The sequence below is a fragment of the Ammospiza nelsoni genome, chromosome Z (genome assembly GCF_027579445.1).
Source record: "Ammospiza nelsoni isolate bAmmNel1 chromosome Z, bAmmNel1.pri, whole genome shotgun sequence".
NCBI lineage: Eukaryota > Metazoa > Chordata > Aves > Passeriformes > Passerellidae > Ammospiza > Ammospiza nelsoni.
In genome coordinates, this window is record NC_080669.1 from 13,770,446 (window position 1) to 13,793,279 (window position 22,834).

The 22,834-nt window shown below is 38.9% G+C and overlaps 1 protein-coding gene across 2 annotated transcripts in view; it reads left to right on the forward strand.

Moving 5' to 3' along the window:
• Positions 1-22,834, forward strand: part of SNCAIP (synuclein alpha interacting protein) — an 88,116-nt gene that overhangs the window by 16,059 nt on the left and 49,223 nt on the right. For both annotated transcript variants that reach the window (XM_059492242.1, XM_059492244.1), the window contains exon 2: positions 19,846-19,948. In XM_059492242.1, coding sequence (XP_059348225.1) covers positions 19,892-19,948 — 57 coding nt within the window. In that variant the 5' untranslated portion in view covers positions 19,846-19,891. The remainder of the gene's footprint in view (positions 1-19,845; positions 19,949-22,834) is intronic.

Below are 22,834 nucleotides of genomic sequence, written 5' to 3' on the forward strand. Positions count from 1 at the left end.
TGTTATATTCAGTCCTGGTTTCTATATGTACAGAAGTATGCCGCAGTGTATTTTCTGTGCCAGTGAGACTCCCAGCTGATTCTGAGAGATCTTACTTATACCTGGCTTTCCTTAAGGAAAGAGCCACTCTCCTCAGCATTAAAGGATTAAGCATTTCTTGCTTGAAAGGTCCTGCTAGGGCTTTAAAGAATTTGTACAAGCATTAACTAACTCAAAGGCAAAAGGAAAGTGCTGTGATCTTGCAGGGAAGAATGTTGCTTCCTAAGTATTTTGGTGATAGCCTCTTTGGATCTATCAATGAAGGGAGAGATTAGTGTCTTTATCGCTTGGAGCTCTACAGATGTGCCTGATCTCTTGTGGAAACTCTTTCATAAGCTGCTTAGTAGTTTCTTTGTGTGACTCTCCAGCACTTTATGGCTCTGCATGCATTTCTGCAAATCCTCAAAGAATGGCACTGCTACAAAACTCAGTTTTGCTGGTCTGTATTTGTGACAGTGCTGGATCTGTGAGTGTTTGAACAGCCCAAGAGGGTGAAATTCTTCATTAATGGTCAGAACTTTGAGAACTTGGCTCTAAGGGCTGGAAACAGTTGGATTCAGGATTTCAGATGGATTGAACTCTGACAGCTGCAGACAATATGCTCTTTTCTTTGCCCAGCTTGGTTCTGCTGGAATTGTAAGGCATCATCTCTTATCTCCTAAGAGCATTTGTGAGAGTAACTACTGACTTTTGAATAGCAACACTATACTTTTTCAAAAACAGATTTGCTAGATGACAAGCAGCATAAGATCATATTCATCAGTAGCAGCTAACTGCTTAACTGACCTAGCTATCCAAAGTTCCTTTTCAGACTGTATGGCTATGATAAATATCAGTGAATCATCTGTGTAATTGAAACACCATATGAACATCCTGGACCACATAAGGTTCATAATTTTGTCAGTATTCCAAAATTCAATTTCTGGGATTGGCAACACTTTCTTCTGTGTAGTAGGATATACAAAGCAGGAAATCCTTGTTCCTCTTTCTCACCAGATGTAATGCCCCTTTACCTTGCAACAAGTGAATGGAAAGGAGTGGAGCTTTTTAAAAGGAATGATCTTTTAAACAGTTGCAACTGGCACTGATTTGCTCTAAGTAGTGTTAAAGCTGTTTTCCCTTCCCGAAACTGGGAGAGATCCTTACTGGTTGCTTGTTTCAGTGTATATGTGCATGCAAAAGAGGCAGTAAAAGTACTCCTCTGTTGGGAAAAAATGGAATAAGAGTCTTACAACACTGCCTAGGCAACTGCATTTATTCCCAGTGAAGCGACTACACTTGTACCTTGGTCACATGCCAAGACTAATGATTTGTTTTATAGATGCTGAAAGTTATGTTCATAAAACTACAAATTTTATTTGTACTTTTAAATAGTGTAGTATGGTAATCCACGAGCACAAGCTTTCCTATGACAATATTGTTTACTGGAAAACTAAACATTCTAACATTGATTCTTAGTTGTTTGCATAGATTTTTGAACCAAGTCTAGCCAATCAGTGTTTCTGCTTACTTCTTAGTTGCAGACAACTAAATACTTGTCATGCTAAGCTGCTGTTTGACGAATATTGTCAATTTGGGATGGGGGGGGGGTTCTTCTATTCCCAGTTTTTATTTTTTTACATCCTCCTAGAACTAGGAGTAGAAATGTTGGTTGGCATAATTTTTGAGTGAAAAAACAAGAGACTGTGGTATTTCACCATATGTTCTTTCAAATCCCTGTCAATAGATTGTGCTAAATGTGACAGCTGTTCTTGGTGGGCCAAAGAGTCATGACTAGAATGAATTTGTGAGTGTAGTTCAGGCCATCACAGTGGAGGTGAAGGACTTGAGAGGGTTTGGAAATGAGGATGATAGTTCAGTGGTGAAAGGTCAGTTCTTCACTATGTATGATAAGCAGTTTGGGTGTACAGCTTATCTATTTTAAATTGCGGACCTTCCCAGAGGTCATCCTAAGCTATGTTTGTTTCACTTGCGAAAGCCAGCAGCTAGAAACCAGAATGGGGTATTAGTTAATATAAACAGAGATCAGAATTACCTGGTTTTGGCATGCTTTTCTTGTTGCTGTGGACAGAAGTGTAGTTGATGTGTATCAAAAATGAGGCTACCACAGAGGAAAAAGCTTAATTTCAAATCAGTCAGTAAATAAGTGTGTCTCTGTTACTCCCTACTGGTTTATTGCAGGGGCCTGTCTGATCATCTTTAGCCATTAAACATCCTAATTCACTCTTTATAGCTGAATACATGTTTTTGTAGGTTTGCAAATGACTACAGGTTTAGTGAAGTTTGAGTAGGACATATAAAAGAAAGCAAAATATGTTTTAATTTGCATTGACTGTGTAAAAAGTACATAAAATTTCTTTTAACAGTTGTGATTGGCTCATCCTTATAATGTCTTCAGGGGTTTGGATACATTTGTAATTTTGAGGTCATTGCCCCATTTTTCCATTAATTTGCAGCTAAATTTTGTTCATTCAGCTTCATATGCTTTAAAATGAGGCTCTAATGAAACTGTTTCAGTAAGCTGCAAACATTTCCTGTTATCCAACTCTGATTTTTCCTACCGTTGTCACCCGTGTCCATGTATTCTGAGGTTTTTCCAGACAACAAGGCTGCTTTTTGGCTCCTTCATTTCCTTTCCATGTGTCATTGATTAAGAGTGACACCCACAGAAGTAGCTAGAGTACTCTATGCAGAGTGCTTAAAACCTTGGGCTTTAAGAGTAACATGTAACACGGGGGCGGGGAGAGGGAGAGGGAGACGGAGAGGGAGAGGGAGAGGAGTCTGAATAGTTTCTGGAGAGTCCTGGATGGAAAGTAGCAGAAGTGCAAATGAAAAGTTTTCCTGTTTATTTTAGTAATTTATAGTGCGGAGTCAAAACCAAGAGATAGATTTAAACTTTAGTGGTAGAACATTTGTGGTCTGGTTTCCAACTGTAGTAGCAAGTCATTGTGGCCAACTAACATCCAGAAAGTTAAAAATACTAGTGCAGTATTTTTGCATGTGGTAAAGGAAAGCACAGTAGTTTAAAAATTAATCTTACCATCTGTGATATTTCAATGTGGAGGACATTGGTTGTAAGTTTCTGTATGTTCATTAAAGGTCTGACTTTCTTCTTTCCCTCCTGCATTTTCTGCAGCTATTTCTACAAATGCAGCCTAAGTGTGAGCATAATTCTGGTAAATCAGAATAGAGGGGTTGTAAATCCACGTTTTATAGATTTAGTAAATTACACAGATCAGAAGTGTACCACCCCCTTTCTTATCCATGCTGTCTTTTGAACGCATAATTTCAAGTTGCACAAATTGTGAAGGTCAGTTTTGTTCCAGTGAGAAGAAGACAATGAGGCATGACTGTTCATCTGTCTGGTAAACAATTCCTGAAAAAACAGCTGTTGAAAAAGAAGATGAGACAACAAACACAGTAGTCCTGGCAGACTTCTCATTGCTACTGATTCTGGTTTTGATAAAAATAGATAATTACAGTAGGTGATACTGGATCACAGAGCTTTTCAGAAAGACTGATTGCTAGGTTTCTGATTTGGAATATCAAAGAAACTATATTTAAAATAAAAAGCCCCAAATACGTCTTGAATTTTTCTCTGGTTTCACTGAGAATTTTTCCATGCCTATAATGTGGTCTCATTTTCTCTAACTGAATTGTCTTGTTTGATGCAAGAGGGCAAAAACTCAGTTAAGAAGTAGTGAAGAAAAAGTAGTTGAAAAAACCATTCTGGTTTTTTTTAGATTGTGAAGAGTGATCTACATTTTTCAAATGGTGAAGTTTATTAAAATTTTCATCAATGTTAGTGTTCTTCATCCAGAAATTTGTGACTTTTATATGTCCCTAATGGCTTATAGATATTTAGCTGAATGACAATTAGTAAGGGAGCTGTATTGGTCTGTTTGTGTTCTTTTTGACATATCAGTCAATAGTAATAAAAAAAAAAAAAGAAAAATAAAAAAGTGAGCTCAATTTCAAAACCTCTTAGCAACCATATAAAAAATAACTACTGTATTGATTTTCAAAACCTCTTAGCAACCACATAAAAAATAGCAACTGTATTGATTTCTCTGATAATTGCCCTGGAAGAATGGTTGGAGCTTAGTGGTACAAACGTAATGAAATGCATTTATCAATAGTTGGTGTGTTGGATAGGCTGCATAAGAAGCCAACAGTAAGACACTGTCAATAGGAGGTCTAGTTGTAAACTTTCACAGCCTCTTTTACAGATTCATGGTAGTGCAGAAACCATGAAAATAGGAGAGAAAATAAATATTACTGAATACCTGTTGCAAGAGGTGGACATTTGGAAGGAAAAGCAAGAGCAATGTCCTCTTCATTAATCTTGCAAGTTCCTTAAAAGGATGTGAAGCACAGTCTGCTCTACATATGTTGTAGATTTTATGTAAGAGACTTTGTGAGAAATATTTTCAGAGCCTGCTGGGATATAGTCAGGATTATGGCAATTTCCCATAAGAACATGTGTTTACCAGCTACAGCTTCCTTCTGAAACACTATTAAAGAATTGCTTTCATGAAGGGTTGCATATTTTTCTGTTTGAACAGGCAGAACAAACAGGATATCTTGGTCATAATGAGTAGCATAATGAAATTATAAGTACAGTCTAATTGCAGCTTGTTTATGTCATGATTATGCAAACAATTCTTTTGATAGGTATTTCTGTTTCTGCATATGCTAAAAAGCCTTTAAACAGCATTATCTCTTTTTTGTTCTTATCTCTGCTAAATACTTCAGTATATAAAAAGGACATGAGAATGAAAAAGCGTTGAAACCCTGCCAAGCTGAAAAAATGCAAAATTAGTCCTCATTTCTGCCTTGGATTTAGTTCTCAGTGTTGGGTGTCTTACATTACTCGTGTTATGATATCCTGTGTTTGAAGTATAAATTTTCTATTACTGAGTTTCACACACATTTACAAAGTAGCAAAATAATAGAAAATAAATGTTTAGAGGAAGCATTTAGTCATTGTTAGTATAAAAGCCACCAATACTGTTCCCTACATAACCTCAGAGACCTGCTTGAAATAATTGCATGGGTACAGCCCTGGAAAGCACTTGTTGATCATAGAATTGTAGAAAGGTCTGGGCTGGGAGGGACCTTGAGGAATATGGGCCGTGGTGGGATACACCCCAGAATAATGAGGGAACTGGGAAAAGAACTTGCCAAATCACTCTCAGTCATTTAACAGCAGTCCTGTTTTAGTGGAGAAGTTCCAGCTGACTGGAAATTAGCAAATATAGTGCCCACTTGCAAGATAATCCAGAGAACTATAGCCCTGTCAGCCTGTCATGGGTGGGAGTAGGAGCTTCAGATGAAGTTTATTAGAGAAGCTGTCCCATTGAGACATGAGGTGCAGAAAGGACCTTCTAGGTTTCTAAAATCCTCATAAGAGGGGCCTGAGTGCAGCTGAATCCAGCCTTAGCCCCAGTCTTTTGTCAACAGTTTAAATAATTTTGTCTCACAGAATTAAAGGTGGCACATCAGATGTATATGTATAAAATGTATTATTTATGATGACAAAAAATATCTTAATCAGAATCACTTAGTATGCAGTATAAAATCTAAAACTTCTAGTAGCATATAGTATAAGATAGGATACTGAACTATATCAAAGGAATTATATTAAAAGTAGCAAAAAGAAACAATTATTAAGTAGAGATTGATGTAACTCACCATACCAAGGCTTGTGGGCAGATCTCTTTCAGCCTCAAGGAGTATCTTTGAAGAGGCATTCCCACTTTAGAGGAGGAAACTTCATACATACTGCAAGAAGGAATATGTTAGAAGAACCGAACCACAGGAGAGTGGACTGGACTTTTATAGTATCAAGTGACTGATTGCCAGTCACATGTCTCCAGCTGCCTCAGTAATCAGGATGTTAATTTGAGTTTAGTGAATCAGACTGGTTTTAGCATAATTCAATACCAAAAGCAGCACATGATTCCCCCTCTCAATGCACTACTGAGAGCCTTGCAAAAAGGATATCGTCCAGTGGCTGAACCAGATTCCAGGGCAAAGCATCCTGCTTCACATCGCATCCTTGGTCCTGGGTAAGGTCATGGAAGAGATCCTCCTGAGTGCTCTTGCATGGCACATGCAGGACAAGCAGGCAATCAAGCCCAGCCAGCATGGAGTTAAAAATGAAGCTCCTGCTTGGCCAACCTGATTCACCTTCTATGACAAATTTGAAGGCAAAGCTGTGGATGTCATCTATCTGGACTTCAGTAAAGCGTTCTCCATCTCCCACAATATCCTCCTAGGAAAGCTGGCTTGGATGGGTGTATTCTTCAATGACTAAAAAACAGGCTGGATGGCTGGGCCCCGAGAGCTGTGGTGAATGGAGCAAATCCAGTTGTCGCTTTGTCCCTAGCAGTGTTCCCCAGAGCTCAGTTTTAGGGCCAGTCCTGTTTTACATCTTTATTGATGATCTGGATGTGAGGATTGAGGGTATTCTCAGTGAATTTGCAGATGGCACCAAGTTGTTTGGGTGTGTTGATCTGCTGGAGGCTAGGAAAGCTCTGCAGGGAGACCTGAACAGGCTTGATCAGTGGGGTTGCTGGATGTTCAGCTGCAACCCCAATGCCAGATTCTGCATTGGGATTGCAGTAATCCCCAGAACCACAGGTTGGGGATACTGTAGGATGTTCAGCTGCAACCCCAATGCCAGATTCTGCATTGGGGTTGCAATAATCCCCTGCAGAACCACGGGCTTGGGCAGAAGAGTCTTGAAAGCTGCTCAGCAGAAGGGGACCTTGGGTGCTGTTTGATCAGCCAGGCTTATCTCCTGTGCTCAGCAGTGATGAGGCCACACCTGGAGTTCAGTTCTGGGCCCCTCACTCTAAAAAGGACATGGAGGTGCTGGAGCACATCCAGTGACAGGCTGTGAGGATCTTGGAAGGTGAAAGGAAAACATGTCTTATGAGGAACTCCTCAGAGAGATGGGTTTGTTTAGTCTTGAGGAGAGAGGGAAACCTCATGAGTCTCCACAACTCTCTGGAGGTTGTGGTGAGGTGGGCCTGGTCCGTTCCCATGCCTCCAGTGACAGGACTAGAGGAAATGGCCTTAAACTGAGACAAAGGAGTTTTAGCTTAGGTATTGGAAATTTCTTTCCTTGTTAGCAGGGTCAAGCATTGGGATAAGTGACCCGGGGACGTGGTGCAGTCGTCATCTCTGGAGGTGTTTAAGAGGGATCTGGATTAGACACTGGATCATGTGGTTTAGTGCTTCAGGAGTTACTGTAGTGGTGCTATGTTGATGGTCGTACTTAAAGATCTTAAAGGTCTCTTCCACCTTGATGGTTTTCTACCCCTGGTGATGGGGAGGGACAGCTTTCACTACCTGAGAGTCTTCCCATACAACTAGGCCTTGAGCATTCCAGGGATGGGACATCCACCACTTCTTTTCTCAACCTGTCCTAGTGCTTCACCACCCTCACATTAAAGAATTTCTTCCTAATATCTAATCTAAACGTACCCTCTTTCAGTTTGAAATCATTGCTTTTCTCCTGTCACTAACTTAATAATAGTTCCTCTCCATCATTCTTGTAGGCTCCCTTCAGGAACTAGAAGGCCACAATAAGGTAATCCCTAAGGCTTCTCTCTTCCAGGCTGAGATAGAGTGAAGAAGAGTGAGGCTCTACTCCGTGAAGACTTCTGCAGTGCACACTGACAGAACAAGAGGCCATTGGCACCAAGTGAAGCACATGAAATTCCATCTAAACATCAGGAAATGCTTTTTCACTGTGAGGCTGGTCACACACTCGATCAGGTTGCCCAGGGAAATTTTGGAGTGTCCATTCTTAGAGATATTCAGAAACCAGATTGGTTGAAGTCCTGGATTTAAACCTTGTGTGAGCAGAGGGGCTTGAACTAAATGAACTCAGGCAAACCCTTTCAGCCTTTTTCATGCTGCTGTTTTGGGTGATAATATTGATCTATCTGCTGGCTATTTTTGAGGATATATAAAGCTATTAAAAATGTCTTTGCTAAATTTTAAATTTTTTTCTTGGAGAAAATTAATTTTCTCTTTTATAAAAATTGATTTTTGTTGATGGAAAATAATTTTTAATTGAGTTTTTGCTGTTACAGTTTTTTCTTGTAAATGCAGTGTTTACCTCAAGTGTCCTTTTTGACATTACAAGAACATTTCATTTGAGAAGTAAATTATATTTCATGGAGATGATGCTGGTCTTTTTTATGGGAAGTGGCCATTTCATACATGAATGATAAGAATTTCACACTTTAAGTAGATTGCTTTATTTGCAACTATTTCTTATGCGTCTGGGTGACAGATTTTTAAATTTACAAGTAGTTAATTTCAAATGGACATTATTATTTTTCTTGTAATAAAGATTTGAGAATTGTTATTTTCTGTGCTAAGCAGAAACACTTTGTTATTTTAGAGTCATGCTGTCACAAAAATGTTTGATGGGAAGACTGAACAAATCCAATTTGAAAACAAATAGTAACTGAAGATAGCATGACAATAAATACATATTCACAGAGCAGTATAAAGGAAGAAGCAGAAGTTCATTACCATTTAAAGACCATTTTAAAACACATGAAGGGAGCAGCCCTCAAGCCCAAGTAGGGTCAGTGGCTGGCAGGAAGTAGTACTCCACATCTTAGGTGTCATGAAAGCAGCAGTAGAAATAAGTAGAACTACAGGCTATTTTCCATGTTTGACTAGTTTAATGGCCATTAACAAAAAAAAAATGGCTAAGAATGAATAGTGCATTGTTTCATTTTATCTCCCCTCACAGGTAGAGCCTCTTTTTTAATATGGAAAATTACTAAAAAAGAAATAGCATTAATAGTTAAAGTTACTCTGTGCTCCCTGTGTGCAAATATAACAGCGTGTCGTGGTGAAGAGGAGAGGGTGGTGCTGCAGCACACTCAGCAGGAGCTGTACCTCTCTGTGTGGTACCTGAATAAAGCAATGCTTTTCCTACTGGCATCAGCTGACAACTGGAAAGTGGCAAAGCCAGACCTGATCCCACTTCCAGTGCAAAAGTTAAGACATTAGAAATTGAAGTAAATCCCACCACCTGCTTTTCTTACAGTTTGTCTGGGACTGCATCTGAGGCAGCAGCTGTGTGTTCCATTCCAAACACAGGGTGTCCAGTGTGGTCACTGTCCCACTGGAGATCACTACCAACAGTGGTATTGTAGAACCAAGTTATGATAATGGAGTGGCATTTATTCTTGCTCTGTCTTCTACTGAGGTTTTTGCCCTGTCTTTCCCTGCTTTTACACATATATGTGCATACATTATTTACAAAGGGTTTGATCTGGATTTGATCTGCATGTCAGTAAATCCTAAAGCATATAGAAGGAGTTAGCTGGTCTGAAATAGCTGAAACAGTTGCCATGTAAGCAAGATTGCAATGAGATAAGCATATTAATTTTGCATGACTGTGGGATATTTCATATTAAGAACAAAGAACCATGTAGTACTTCAAAGAGAATAAAACCATAATAATAAAACCATACAACCAATTAAATATTCTTGAACAGATCAGTTGACCTCTTATTTGTTTTGATCCTGTCATCAAAGTTAAGCAGACAGTATGTTAGCTTTTTTACAGTACTTGAATCATATGCTGTGGCAGTTTGGAAATAAAAGCTATTAATTTTCAACTCCTAAGGTTTCTCTTTCAAGGCTAAGTGAAATAAACAACTTTATTTTTCTAAGCCTCACTCCAAAATGCTTAAGTGCATATTTCTGGCTGAATGCTTGGAGTCCCCATTTCTTTATGCTTGAATATAGAAGGAATATAAAACTATTGAGTGGGAAGAATGTTTTTTTAATAAGAAATCTGAGGTGGTTTGCAGTGAGCAGATGCCTTTCTAGTTGGGTTACAGTAAAAACAACTCTTCAATTTGTCAGATCACTCAGTAGCCTGACTATTAGTTTCTTCTTGCTATGTTGCTGCATTATTTTGGAGCTGAAGGGGTGGAATCACTCTCTTTTAATACTAATGTAATGGGTGTTGATGAGACAACTAAATGGACCAGAATTTAAAAAGCCAGGAGATGCTTCCAGCAGCCAGATAGACACTCCTTGTGCTAAGATGGGTAGTGTCTTAGACACAGATATCAATGGCAAAGCTTGCTTGTATGTTACTGCAGCTCAGATGTCATCCTTAGGGTAATACTTGCAGGAAGTTATCTGAAGTATTATTCAGTGTGCTAAAAAAGCACCCAAAAGCATGAGGAACTCTATCTTAATAAGCATGCTTTATCTTCACTCTGTGTATGCTGACGCACATCTTACAGATGTCAGTCTTTGTAGAAGTTAAATATGTTTGATGTAAAAATGCCTGGAGTTGTGATGAATTTTCCATTCATTTCATGGAAGTAGAAGAGTAGGTGATCCATATATTATTACCTACTTCCACATGACTTCTTCAAAATCATAAAATCATAGGGATTTTGAAAGGTCATCTAGTCTAAATCCCTTGCAATAAGCAGGGACATCTTCAACCAGAGCTATATTTGCTACCAGATCAATATTTTCAACCAGGTCTGTATTTGTTGAGAGCCCAGTCCAACCTGACCTTGAATGTTGGCAGGAGTAGTTGGCAGATGACAAGTTGTCAACTTGTTCCAGTGTTTCACCACCCACACTGCAAAAAAATTATTCCCTATTCGAGTTTAACCATCTATTGCGTTTTATTCTATATCTATAGTCCCTACTAAAAATGTGTACCCATCTTTCTTGTAAGCCCCCTCTGAAGTATTGAAAAGCTGCAGTGAGGTCTCCTTGGACCTTCTCTTCTTCAGATTGAACATCCCTGACTCTCTCAGCCTTTTCTTGTAAGAAAGTTTTCCCCTCCTTCTAGTTATTTTTGTGGCCCTCCTGTAGACCCTCTCCAACGGGTCCTTTCCTGTCCTGAGGATCCTAGAGCTGGTCACACTATTTGAGCTGAAATCTCACGAGAGCAGAATAGAGGGGCAGAATCTCCTGCCTTGACCTGGTGGTCACTCTGCTTTTGGTTTGGACGTTTGTCTTTCTGGGCTGCAGAAATTGTGCAAACTGTGCATCTCTCTTCAGGCTCCGTGGGATTGAATAATAGAATCAAAGAAGTGTAGAAAATCCCAAGTCAGTACATAAGCGTGAGAATCATCAAAATCCAGCTCCAGGCCTTGCACAGGACTGCTCCAAAAATTGTAACCTGTATCTGAGAGCACTGTCCTGTGACCATGTTCACAGGGTCTTAGGATGAGGGAAGAGACGAGGATTTGACTCCATGTTTTAGAAGGCTTGATTTTTTATTTTATGATATATATTATATTAAAACTATACTAAAATAATAGAAGAAAGGATTTCATCAGAAGGCTAGCTAAGAATAGAAAAAGAAAGAATGATAACAAAGGCTTGTGGCTCGGACTCTGTCTGAGCCAGCTGACTGTGATTGGCCATTAATTAGAAACAACTGCATGAGACCAATCACAGATGCACCTGTTGCATTCCACAGCAGCAGATAACCACTGTTTATCTTGTTCCTGAGGTCTCTCAGCTTCTCAGGAGGAAAAATCCTAAGGAAAGGATTTTTCATAAAAGATGTCTGTGACACTGTCCAAACATTTCTTGAGCTGTCTCAGGCTTGGTGGTGTGACCATTTCTCTGGGGAGCCTGTTCAGTTCCTAACCACCCTCTGGTTGAAAAACCTTTTCCTGATAGTGAACCTAAACCTCCCCTGGAGGAGCTTCATGCCATTCTCTCGAGTCCTGTCACTGGTCACCTCAGAAAAGAGATCAGTGCCTTCCCCTGCTTCCCCTCACAGGGAAACTGCAGAACTGGAATAAGGTGTTCCCTCAGTCTCCTCTTCTCCAGCCTGAACAGACCAAGTGACCTCAGCTGCACCTCCTATGGCTTCCTCTCAAGGCCCTTGACCATCTTCATACCTCTCCTTTGGATGTTTTCCAATAGCTTTAGATCCTTCTTATATTGTTCTGCCTAAAAGTGCGCACAGGCCTCAAGGTGAGGTTGCCCCAGTGCAGAGCAGGGTGGGACAGTCCTGCCCTTTTTATGCAACCAATATGGAAGAACACGTGTTCTCAAGGTCTGGGTATATATGTCCAGGAGAAGTTCAGCTACATCTGGCCAGGAGTAAATACATTTGTTCTTATCTCAAACCAGTCCTCTCTTGTAACAGTTCTGTTTCTAATGAAGCCTCTGCTGGCCTCATTAGGAACAGAACTGGGCTTAGTGTTTGGGACTGTTCAGGGCTGTAGGTGGATTGTTTCTGTATGTCTGAAATACAGAATTTTTCTGAAGTAAAATTTTGCAAATGGCATCTTTTGGTCTTGGAAAATTTGCTGACTTCCGTCTTCCTGTTCTGTCTGTGTAGCTTGTGCACTGATAGTACTTGAGTGGTGATTAAAAGCAGTGCTTTTATTTTTACTTGCCTTAGAGGTATCATACTATTAGGAATTTCTGTTGTGAACTTTTAAACTCAGGACTATTCCTGAATAAATGTGATAAGGGATTAGGTAATCTTAGTTGCAGAATACATTCCTTCACTGAAATAAATCACATAATTTTTCAGCTTCGCTGTTACTTCTTTTTTTTTCCAGTAAATTGTTATTTAAAATTCATCTTAACTCTTTAAGATCTCCTACCACTCCTATTGAGCCTTCCCTTTATATTTTTATGTTTGAGATCTGACTTGATACGTAATTCCAATGACAAATTGCAGAAAAAATGTTACCTTATATAATCAGAAAAAATACTTCAGGAAATCTAGGAGGTAACAGAAATGGTTGCAAATGCAATTCAGAGTACATTACGCTATCACAAACCCTTATATGACTTTAAAATACCGACGTAGTCTAACCATGTATCATGTTTCCATTTTATTTGAATGCATGAAGTTAAAGTAGTATGCTTGCAAAGGAAATCAGTCTCCATTTCAGCTTCATTGCCACTCATTATATTTCTAAAATCACTGCTTAAAAATTTATTGATTATATCCATGTAATTTCCCCTTTAGAGATGGTGGAGATAATAGAAATATGAGTTGTAAGCTGGGTTCTTCTAAGAGTACATGTATGTACAGTGTTAAATTTAAACAATTACTCATACCTGAATGATCATGGTAGTTCCCTTCCAACTAAACTATTATTTTCTATTTTGATGAAACTGTATGCTTCCTGTGTATTTGATGTTTTCATGTGTTTGATGACTTTGGCATTTATCAACTGCAAAGGCACCGTCTGTATTTAGTGAATAAAATATTGCATGTTGTCTACAAAGCTTCAAATGTGCCCTCTTTCAGGGCCCATTCCAGTGTATTTGCATTATGTTTATATTTAGCTGGATTACTCTTGCACCACAAAGCTCTGTTAATGGACAAGGACACCAGCTATGGGACAAGCCAGACAAATGTAGAGTGACCATGCGATCCCTGTCTCAAAGAACGTGTAATCTTTAATAGGAGACGACACAGAGCCAGGTACCAGGGAGCATAGGAAATGGTGGGATAGCTAGGGAGGTGGTGGTGTAGGCCAGAGCAGCTAAGCTTTCTTGCCTTGATTCAGCAGTCCAGTTCTCACATCCCCCAGCTGTGGCAGTGCTCATGGCCTTACTCTTCTGCTTTCTGCACATTGTGTATTAAGTAGAAGTGGAAGGCCAAATTAATTTTTTGGTAGAACTTGCATTTTACAGTAGAATATGAGGATGGAGGAACTGAATTCAGTTTTAGGCATTTCCTAGTGATGACGTCCCTTCCTCAACAGTAGATTTTAATTGTGTGCTGGGCTTTTCATTGCATGCTGAATAGATGTAACATAATGTAATGTTACACTGTTTTGTTTGTTTCAAGGTGAAAAAATTTGGGGTTATGATCTTGGTATTTCTTAATGGTAGGGAACAAAAGTCAGATGCTTACCATATTTCAAGCATTAGTTGAAACGCATACTGTATGCTTAAATTAAAGATGTAGTGTCTTTCATTTCAGCCCACAGATTTTGTTCATCTCGAGCTACTATAGCTCCTGATGCTTAGGAAACGACCATATGTTATTTTGTTATCTTAGACCTATAATTGAAAAATGTAACCTTATCCCCTAATTAAAAAGTAACTGTCGTGGCATTCTGGCATTTAAAGCCTAAATCTTTAATATTAACTGTGCTAAAGGAAACTTAGAAGTATTTTACATCTGATACACTTTATATTTGATTGAAAGTTTAAGTAAATCCCCAAATATTTTGGTAAAGTAGTTCTGAGTTGTGGAAAATAAAATCCCATGTGGCATTTAGCAGGATTTCTTTGACTTACAACTGAAATAAAGATTTCATTGACAGCAGATCTTTTATTGTTATTTGTTCTTGGTTTTTATGTATCCATAAATAATTAAAATTATGTATTTTCAATTACCTGTTTCATTTTGGCTCAGTAAAGGACATTTTCCCTCTGCTCCCTCTAGGATTTAGCCTTTCACATGCTGCACTGAGACTGTTTTTGTCTGAAAGGCTCAGTTTGCTCTCAAAGCTACTGAATTCACTATAGGCTTGTGGCAAAGGCTTCTCTACAAATCAGTTGTGCTGTTTTGTTCCACAGTTTTGCATTGAGCAGTCATAACAAGAGCCTGAACCTGATGTTTGCACCTATCCTTCCTCCTGTGTCAGTCTCCTCCTTCACTCAGTTAATTGCCTGACAGCAGATGCTCACCTGTAGGGCCTTGTTCTTGCCTACCAGCGCTAGCATGGGCTATGTGATGGGGCTGATCTGACTCTTAAAGCATTCCTGCCATGCCTGCATTGAGTCTGCTTCATCCTCAAAAGGCACACCAGGCCCTAGGGATTGCTGTGACTGTTTGTTTGAGACTCCATGGAGAGAAAAATCCAAGGCTTGATCTACCTTAGAAACTAAATCTGTGAACAACTGTAAACATTACATCTTGGCAATATGTACCATCAACCCAGAGTGGGTTTTTAGTGTTTGTGGGAGTTGAGGGATTCATTCGCTGCATCTAATACTTCATTGTTACTACTATTAGTAATATTAGTATTATTCTAGAAATTGCTCTTTTTGTCCCTTTTTTCCTAATTCATCTGATTGTACTGAATGTTAGCTACAGGATTTGTGCTCAGGTGTCTAGTTTTAGCTGGGAAGAAAAACAGCAGAGGAAATCTGTTCTATAAAAACAGTGTTTGAAAAGGAGAAGGATGAGTTTGGTTCCAAATACTAGTACTATCTGTTGCAATGCAACAAATGCAATGTGTTATTGTACTGATAATCCTGGTATTTCCCCATTTCTTTCTAGTAGTTTTTAGCTTGATTTCTCCTGGTGAACTGGATCACAAAATTGTAACAAGGTGCTTTTTTCGCCAAGTACATATGGGTGATGTTTATGTGGTTTTCTTCTTTTAATTGTGAATTCCGAGAGCCAACCGAATTTCATTAACCTGTATAAAACATACATGTGTGTGCATATGTCACTCTGCAAGTCAAATTGCCAGAAAGGAAATTCCCTTTTTGGGGTTAAAATTTTGTGGAATATTAAATTACTAGCTTCCAAAATGCAGCTAGGAACATTTATAGGTTAAATGTCAGACATTTCTGCTGACAAGCTAGAGACAGTCATCTGTCCTGCTTTGATGTTGGTACTGGAAGCACATTATTTATTCATCTCATGTCAGCCACTGCTAGCAGCTGTAATTTTGGTTGCAATTATTTCTACCTTGAATTTGACCAGTTGTGCTTATGATCCTTCTGTGAATCTTACTCAGATTCTTTCTGCTTCTTGTGTTGTGCTGGATTCAGCCATCACAAAGCTCTCACAATAGTCACAGTTCTGAGTACCATCCTTACCATATGGTTTAGATTATGCATGGTGGAGTTTTACTGTGTTAAATTGTGTCCAAAAAGTACACCTTTTGCGCAAAACTCCAACTATAATCATGAGAAATCTTATTTAGTAATAATAATTGAATTGAGATGCTGTTCAATTTTACTTTGTTAAGAAAAAAATGAAAATCTTGTAGCAAAGTGAATTAATTAATCTCTTGCCCTTTTTTTTCATATAACTGAATACTATTTTCAGAAAGCTTTCCATAGAGAAAATGTCTTTGTTTTGGTTATTAACTTCCTCTTCAGCCTTTGCATGTTTCATAGTCTTTAAGTTTTGAAGACAGAAGATAACATTTTGGGGAAGTATTGATGCAGGACTGTGGACTGACTTCATGGGTTCTGTACATCACTAGGTGGAATGAAGTCTTTTTGTCAGCTGTGCATGGATACAGCTAATTTCTTTGCTTCAATGGCTTCTTCCAATTTGGAATGAAAAAATAAGTTTGAAAGGTTGAGACCTTTCTGCTCTAAATCTCGAGATATGTGGTAACCAGGAATAATAGTTCTATTACTAAAGCTGTGGAGTTTTTTTTTAACTGGAGTTTTTAATTAATCATTTTTAAAGTGACTACTTAATTTTACTTTTAAAAAACTATTTCAAAATTTTATTTAAAAAATTGTAATTTAATTTTAACTGAATGACTTCAGTCTTAGTAGAAAATAAAAACTCTGGATCACTTCTTGATTCTTCCTTACATGACATGTTTAAAGTAGCTTTATTTATCTCTTCTGTTGACTTTTAAATATAGTGGGTGGGCAGTTTTTAATCCATTTAATTCCAGTGAAAAACAGAAACTCATTGGAGCTTTGGTTTGATTTCAGACTATTTCTCTGTTATATGGCCCATATATGTTTTCAACCATCAAACTTAAGTTTTAATGCTCATTCCTTCTTCATACATTTATCAACTTATGTAGTAACACAGTCCTTTCACTTGTGTAGGACAGTACATACAGAATCATGTGAATATTCTGAGTTGGAAGGGGACCAAAAAAGGATCATAGAAGCCAGCTTTCTACACAGAAAGCCCCAAGAGTCACACTTTGTGTCTGAGCACATTGTCCAAATAAACCTTGAACTCTGTCAGGCTTGGTGCTGTGACCACTTCCCTGGGAAGCCTGTTCTGGTGCCCAGCCACCCTCTGATAGCTGGCATATAGAATTAACATTTGTCAAATACATTTGGCATAGACAGTCAGCCTTTGTCTTGCTTCAAAAACTTAAAATAATTTGGTTTGAGCTGGTGTCAATAGTCACAGCGATAAAGACCCTGCTCCAGCATGGGCTTTCTGTGGGATCACAGCCTCCTTTGGGCTTCCAGCTGCTCTGACATGGGGACTTCCACAGGCTCCTCTGTGGGCTGCAGGCACACAGCTGCCCTGCTATGGCCTTCATCACAGGCTACAGGGGAATTCCAGCTCAGGCACCTGCACCACCTTGTCCCACTCCTTCACTGACCTTGGTGTCTGCAGGTTGCTCTCATATTCTTCCTCCCCTCACCTGGCTGCTGTTGCACAGTGACTTTTTCCCTCTCCTAAAACTGTTGTCCCAGAGGACTGTCAGGCTGTCAGGCTCAGGTCTGTTCAGCAGTGGAACTGTCTTGGAGTGCTCTGTCTGGAACCAGCTCCGTCAGACACAGTAGAAACTTCTAGCATCTTCTCTCAGAAGCCAACCCTGTAACTCTCCCACTACCAAAACCTTGCCTTGCCAATCACTGCAATACATTACCAGTGCACAATTTAGCTGAAATGTCTACGAAATACATAAATCTTTAAAAAATATACCGACGCTTTGTGTTTCTGTAAAGGAAAATCTGAAGTGCAGAAATTTGTAGACTTGAATGTGTCATGCCTTTTTACAATAGCTATTTCCTTTCATTGTCAGGCTTTTGCCTGATTTTACTGGGTCCCTCTGAGCATAAACTTAGCATTTGGGAATGTGCAAAATAAAAAGCTTCTGATCAGTTTCACAATAGAGATACTTTGGTTTTACCTTTTTGTAACCTTTTCCCACTGCTTCACTCAAGTCTAACAGTCACAGTGAGAGAAAATTGTAGGCAGTTGAGGTTGTTCTTACATACTGCTGTCCTCCACAGTGTCACCACACAGTTGCTCGGAGAGTAGAAGTGAGAAAAACCTTGGGTTGAGATCAAGACATTTTAGTAGGGAAGGGCAAAATGTGTGCATGCAAGCAGAGCAACAAAAGGAATTCATTTGCCATTTTACGTGAGCAGGCCAGCCATCTCCAGGAGAGCAGGGCCCTATCATGCATATTGCTGACCTGGAAGACACAAACTCAATCACTCCAAACACCCTCCTTTTCCTTTCCTCCAGCTTTCTATGCAGATCATGATGTCATCTGCTGTGGAATATCTCATTGAGTTTGTTGGGATCATCTGTCCTGGCTGTCCCAATTCCTTTAGCATCCTCAGCCTGCTCACAGGTGGGGAGGGATAAGGAGCAGAAATGTCTTTAGCTCTGTGTAAGCCCTGCTCAGCAGTAATGAAAGCATCCCTGAATTATCAACTCTGTTTCCAGCACAAGTCCCAATCCCAGCCCCATATTATCTGCTGTGAAGAAATTAACTCCACCCCTGCCAAAACTGGAACATTCACTTAATGAGAAAATGATGCTGATAGAGCTTCAGTGAGAAACAAAAATTTGCTTTTCTGTCTGTTTTAGGGTATTACTGGAGTTTTGCCTACTGGTTCTCTTTCTAATAGCTTCTCAAGAACAGGTGTATTAAGGTCAGCTTTGTGCTTGGATAGTGTGTTATTAGGGAGATAAATTACTGAGGTTTTGTCTGACACTTACAGAAAAGCTTTTTTTTTCAGACCCCATATCCATATTTTTAAATGCATGTGGAAGTTTCACACAGTGATTTTATTTAGGCCTACACAGCTGATTTCATTATTCATAAACATATTTCTTGGTAGTTGTCATAGGAATAAACTGGGTTTGTGTCTTTTTTTTTCCTTAGGGTGTTTCCTTTGCTATGTACAAGTACTGGGGGACTTAATTTTCTCCTATAATAATACTTAATCCTTATGTGATGACTCACATTATTGAAAAATGCATTGTGCTTTTGTTTTACAGCTTCTTTAAAATACCTTCCTTTTCTACTTTTACTTCTGTGGCACTTGTCTGTAGTGATAACACACACCTTCATCGTTGTTAGGATTGACAATGAGGGGTTTATTGTCTTTGGTCTTCTGACTGTTGAAGCTTCAATTTATTCAGATCTAATATTGACTTTTCCAGACAAATTTCTTGCTTTGCAAGAGAATTTGCTCTTCTTTTCCTCTTGCTGTAAGAAAATGGTTAATGCCCCTGATACTTAGTGCACGTGATATAATTCTGGTATTGAATTTGTTGATGTGCACTCAGAGCCTGAGGGGTGGTAAACCATTAATCTGTAAAGCACTGGCTGCATTGTGTGTTAGTCTGCTTGTAAGCAGAGATAAGGTGTGATAGGACTTTGCTGTCTGTGCACAGCAGGAATCTCAGGCTTTTTCTGCCATCTTGGGAAGAGGAAAACTACAGTAACAGGAGTTGCTGTGAGTAAATGTCTTATTCTCATGACATGGCACATCATTAACACAGCTATGGTTGCAAGGCCATGAGGGTGTTCAACAGCTTAGGTATTTATACCTGTATGGAACTTCTGGAGTGACTGAGTGATGCTGAACTAAGTATTTTTTACTTCTACTTCAAGTAGCGCTTAGCTGTTCTCCCAGAAAATTGGAATGTCTGTTTTGCTGTATGCAGAATAGAGGTGGCAAATTGTATTTATCTTCTAAGATTAAATTAGCACTTTATTAGTACTTTACTATTCAAGTTAAATGTTTCAGTATTGTAGCAACTATATGAAAACTCTTTTGTGTAATTTTGGCTCTCTAAAGACAACACATTTCTCTTTTCTTAATTAGGTCTTTACTAATGTGCTGACTCACCCAAAATGTCCATAAGAGAATAATGGAAGCTCCTGAATACCTTGATTTGGATGAAATAGATTTTAGTGATGATATATCGGTAAGTACACATCTTATTTTATTTGTTCAAGTTGAGACAACCTTAGATATCTCAGTCCTGATATAAAAAGCAATACTCTTGTCATAAGCCGCACTTCTTTTTACTTCATTTAAGGGAATGTTTAGACAGGTTGAATCTAGGATAAAAATCATATGTTTTGTAGAGGAAATCTCTCTAATAAACTTGGAATGAAAACTTGATTCCTCTCCTTCAGGCAGTAAAAATTAATAGTAGACAAAATTAGTAAATTAGTTTCATTTCTGGCTTGCTTCTCTCCAGTTTTGTCCTGAATGAGCTATATGTGCTGTAGTGCTAGCCTTAGACACCAACATTTTAAGTTTACTTTTTTAAATTAAATGTATTTCAGTTGTAGAAAACCTGTTCCTCTCACCTTTGCCTTTTTCATGCAGAGCCATTTCCCAGGACAGCTTGATTTTATCAATAGGTGTGATGTGGTAGTGCACAGAAAGAGATAGAAAGACTTCTAGGGATTCATAGGCAGCAGTGATCCTTAGTGTCACAAATAAATCAGCCTAATTACAAACAAAAATACTTCCTACATTTTTAGTGTTTTTATAGGAGGCACTTGTACTGTATATTTCTCTATTGCTCATAACACTACTCCTACTGCCAGTGTTTCTGCTTTTTTGCAATGGAGTTGTTCATATGTTCAATGTTTGATGAAAAATATACTTGTATACATAAATTAAATCTCCTGTAAGAGATTTTATTAATTCAATTTTCAGATTAAAGTATGCCACCATCTCCTCCCATGTTTCATAGTTTTCTAGGTTTTTTTCACAAAGGTCCTGGTTTTCCCGTTAGCATTTGGGACTCCTGATTCATTTTAAAACATTCCAGATGTTTTATTCACTGACAAATTCCTTTTGAAGAGAATTTTTTTTCTACCTATTGTACTGTTGAATTTTTATTAGAGCAGAATATGGCAAATGCCCAAAATATTACAAGACAATAAGCCAATCTTGAGTGAATACCTTATTATGGGCAACTTTCTTTATATTACTGTTATATGCCAGATTATGTCCTGGTATCTGTTTCTATACTCAGTTTAGTAAAACTGTAAAACATAATAGATGTAACCTTTCCATGTCTATCCCGTTGTGGCTGTTGCTGCATACTGGTGGGTTAGGTTACTCACTGCTGAACAGCTCAGGCTGGCTGCTTTCATAGGCTGTTCTTTCAGGGGATGCTGAACATTAAATAAAAAATCATCACAAGTGATTGAGGTAGCAGTTTTACTCCCTGCTTTAACAAGTAAGAGGACAAAGGATTTTTTGCCAGAACCCAGCATGGTTACTCTAGTGCTCTGCTCATATCTCATCATACACAGTTTAGAAATACCTGACCTTCACCTTTTATCATTCGCCTGCTCTGGTAAGAGCAGCTGCATAGCATCTGTATTAGCAAATTATATTATTCATGTTAGCCCTGTGGTTCTAATCCAGTGCAGAAAAGTGACTAATAATAATGGCAGCAAGAAGGCTGTTAAAATGATGCACTTACAAATGTACCTCATTTAGAAAGCCACTGTTTGTAGTCCAGACTCTTGTCATCCATTTCAGCAAAATTGACCAAAATGTAATAATCAAAAAAAAAGATAGACAGAAAGACAGGAATTTGATTTAAAAGGCAAATATATGAGTAAGTAAGGGAAAGGGGGTGGGGAAAGTGTGTTTGGGTTCTTACTTTATTTTAGTTTGTTTTGTTTGGTTTTGGTTGGTTGGTTGGTTTTTTGTTTGTTTTTTTGGGGTTTTTTGTTGGTTTGTAGGTTTGTTTTTATGTTACATCTGTACATGACAAAAGGAAACTACATTTCTCCAATTGGAATCCTAGAATGGTTTTGGTTGGAAGAGGGATTGGAAGGTCATTGAGTTCTAATCTCCCTGTCATAGGTAGGGATACCTTCCACTAGATCAGGTTGTTCCAAGGCTCGTTGTGATGGGTTGGCATTGATTGGTCATCAGGTGCCCACCAAGCCACTCTATCAATCCTACTCCATCAAGAAACTTGTGGTTTAGGGAGAGGGACACCATTCACCAATTAGTGTAATTGGAAAAAAAGACTCTTCTTGGTGATATTGATTTATCGCCAATCAAAAAGCACAGGATGATGAGAAACAAGGACAAATCTAAAAGCACCTTTTCCCCTCTCCTCCCTATCCGCAGTCTCAACTTCACTCCTGAGTGCTTTGCTTTGCCACCTGGGTAAACACAGGGGGATGGGGGACGATGGGGTTTGCATTCTGGTACTAGTTTGAAGGCAAACCAGTGGGAGATCCCGAGTCAGAAGTACAATTTAATAGGAAAATTAAAGTAAATGCAATATTACAAAAACACTGACACTGACAGAGTCTGAATGCGACCTGACACCCTGTGCATCAGGGTGTTGGTAACATCTGATTAAATGGTGGCTGCAGTCCTCTTGAAGTGATAGATGTAGATGTGAAGCAGTGATCCTGTAGAAGGGCTTGATCTTCCTGCGAAAATCCAGTGGTGGTTGTGGAGGTCTTGTCCTCTGGGAATTCAGTGGATAAAGCTGCCTGTTATGTTCCAAACTTCCAATCATATCCAGGTAGGAATCCTTGGATCCTCCTGCTGGGCGGAGCATCTCACAATGGAGGATGTAATTTTATCAGTCTTGCAGTGAGACTCAATGGCCATTGGCAGAAGATATCCCCGGGAGTTATCAGGGATGAGTCATGAAGTAGATAAGGAGCACTGCCCTACCTGGTTTTAACAGCTTATGAAGGTGGTGATAGAATACATACTTTTGGGTGCATCTTCCATTGTAACCTAAGACAGGTTATCAGAGAATGTCTCTGCTGTTCCCTCCTCATCCTCTTCATGCTTGCACCAGCGTGGGGTC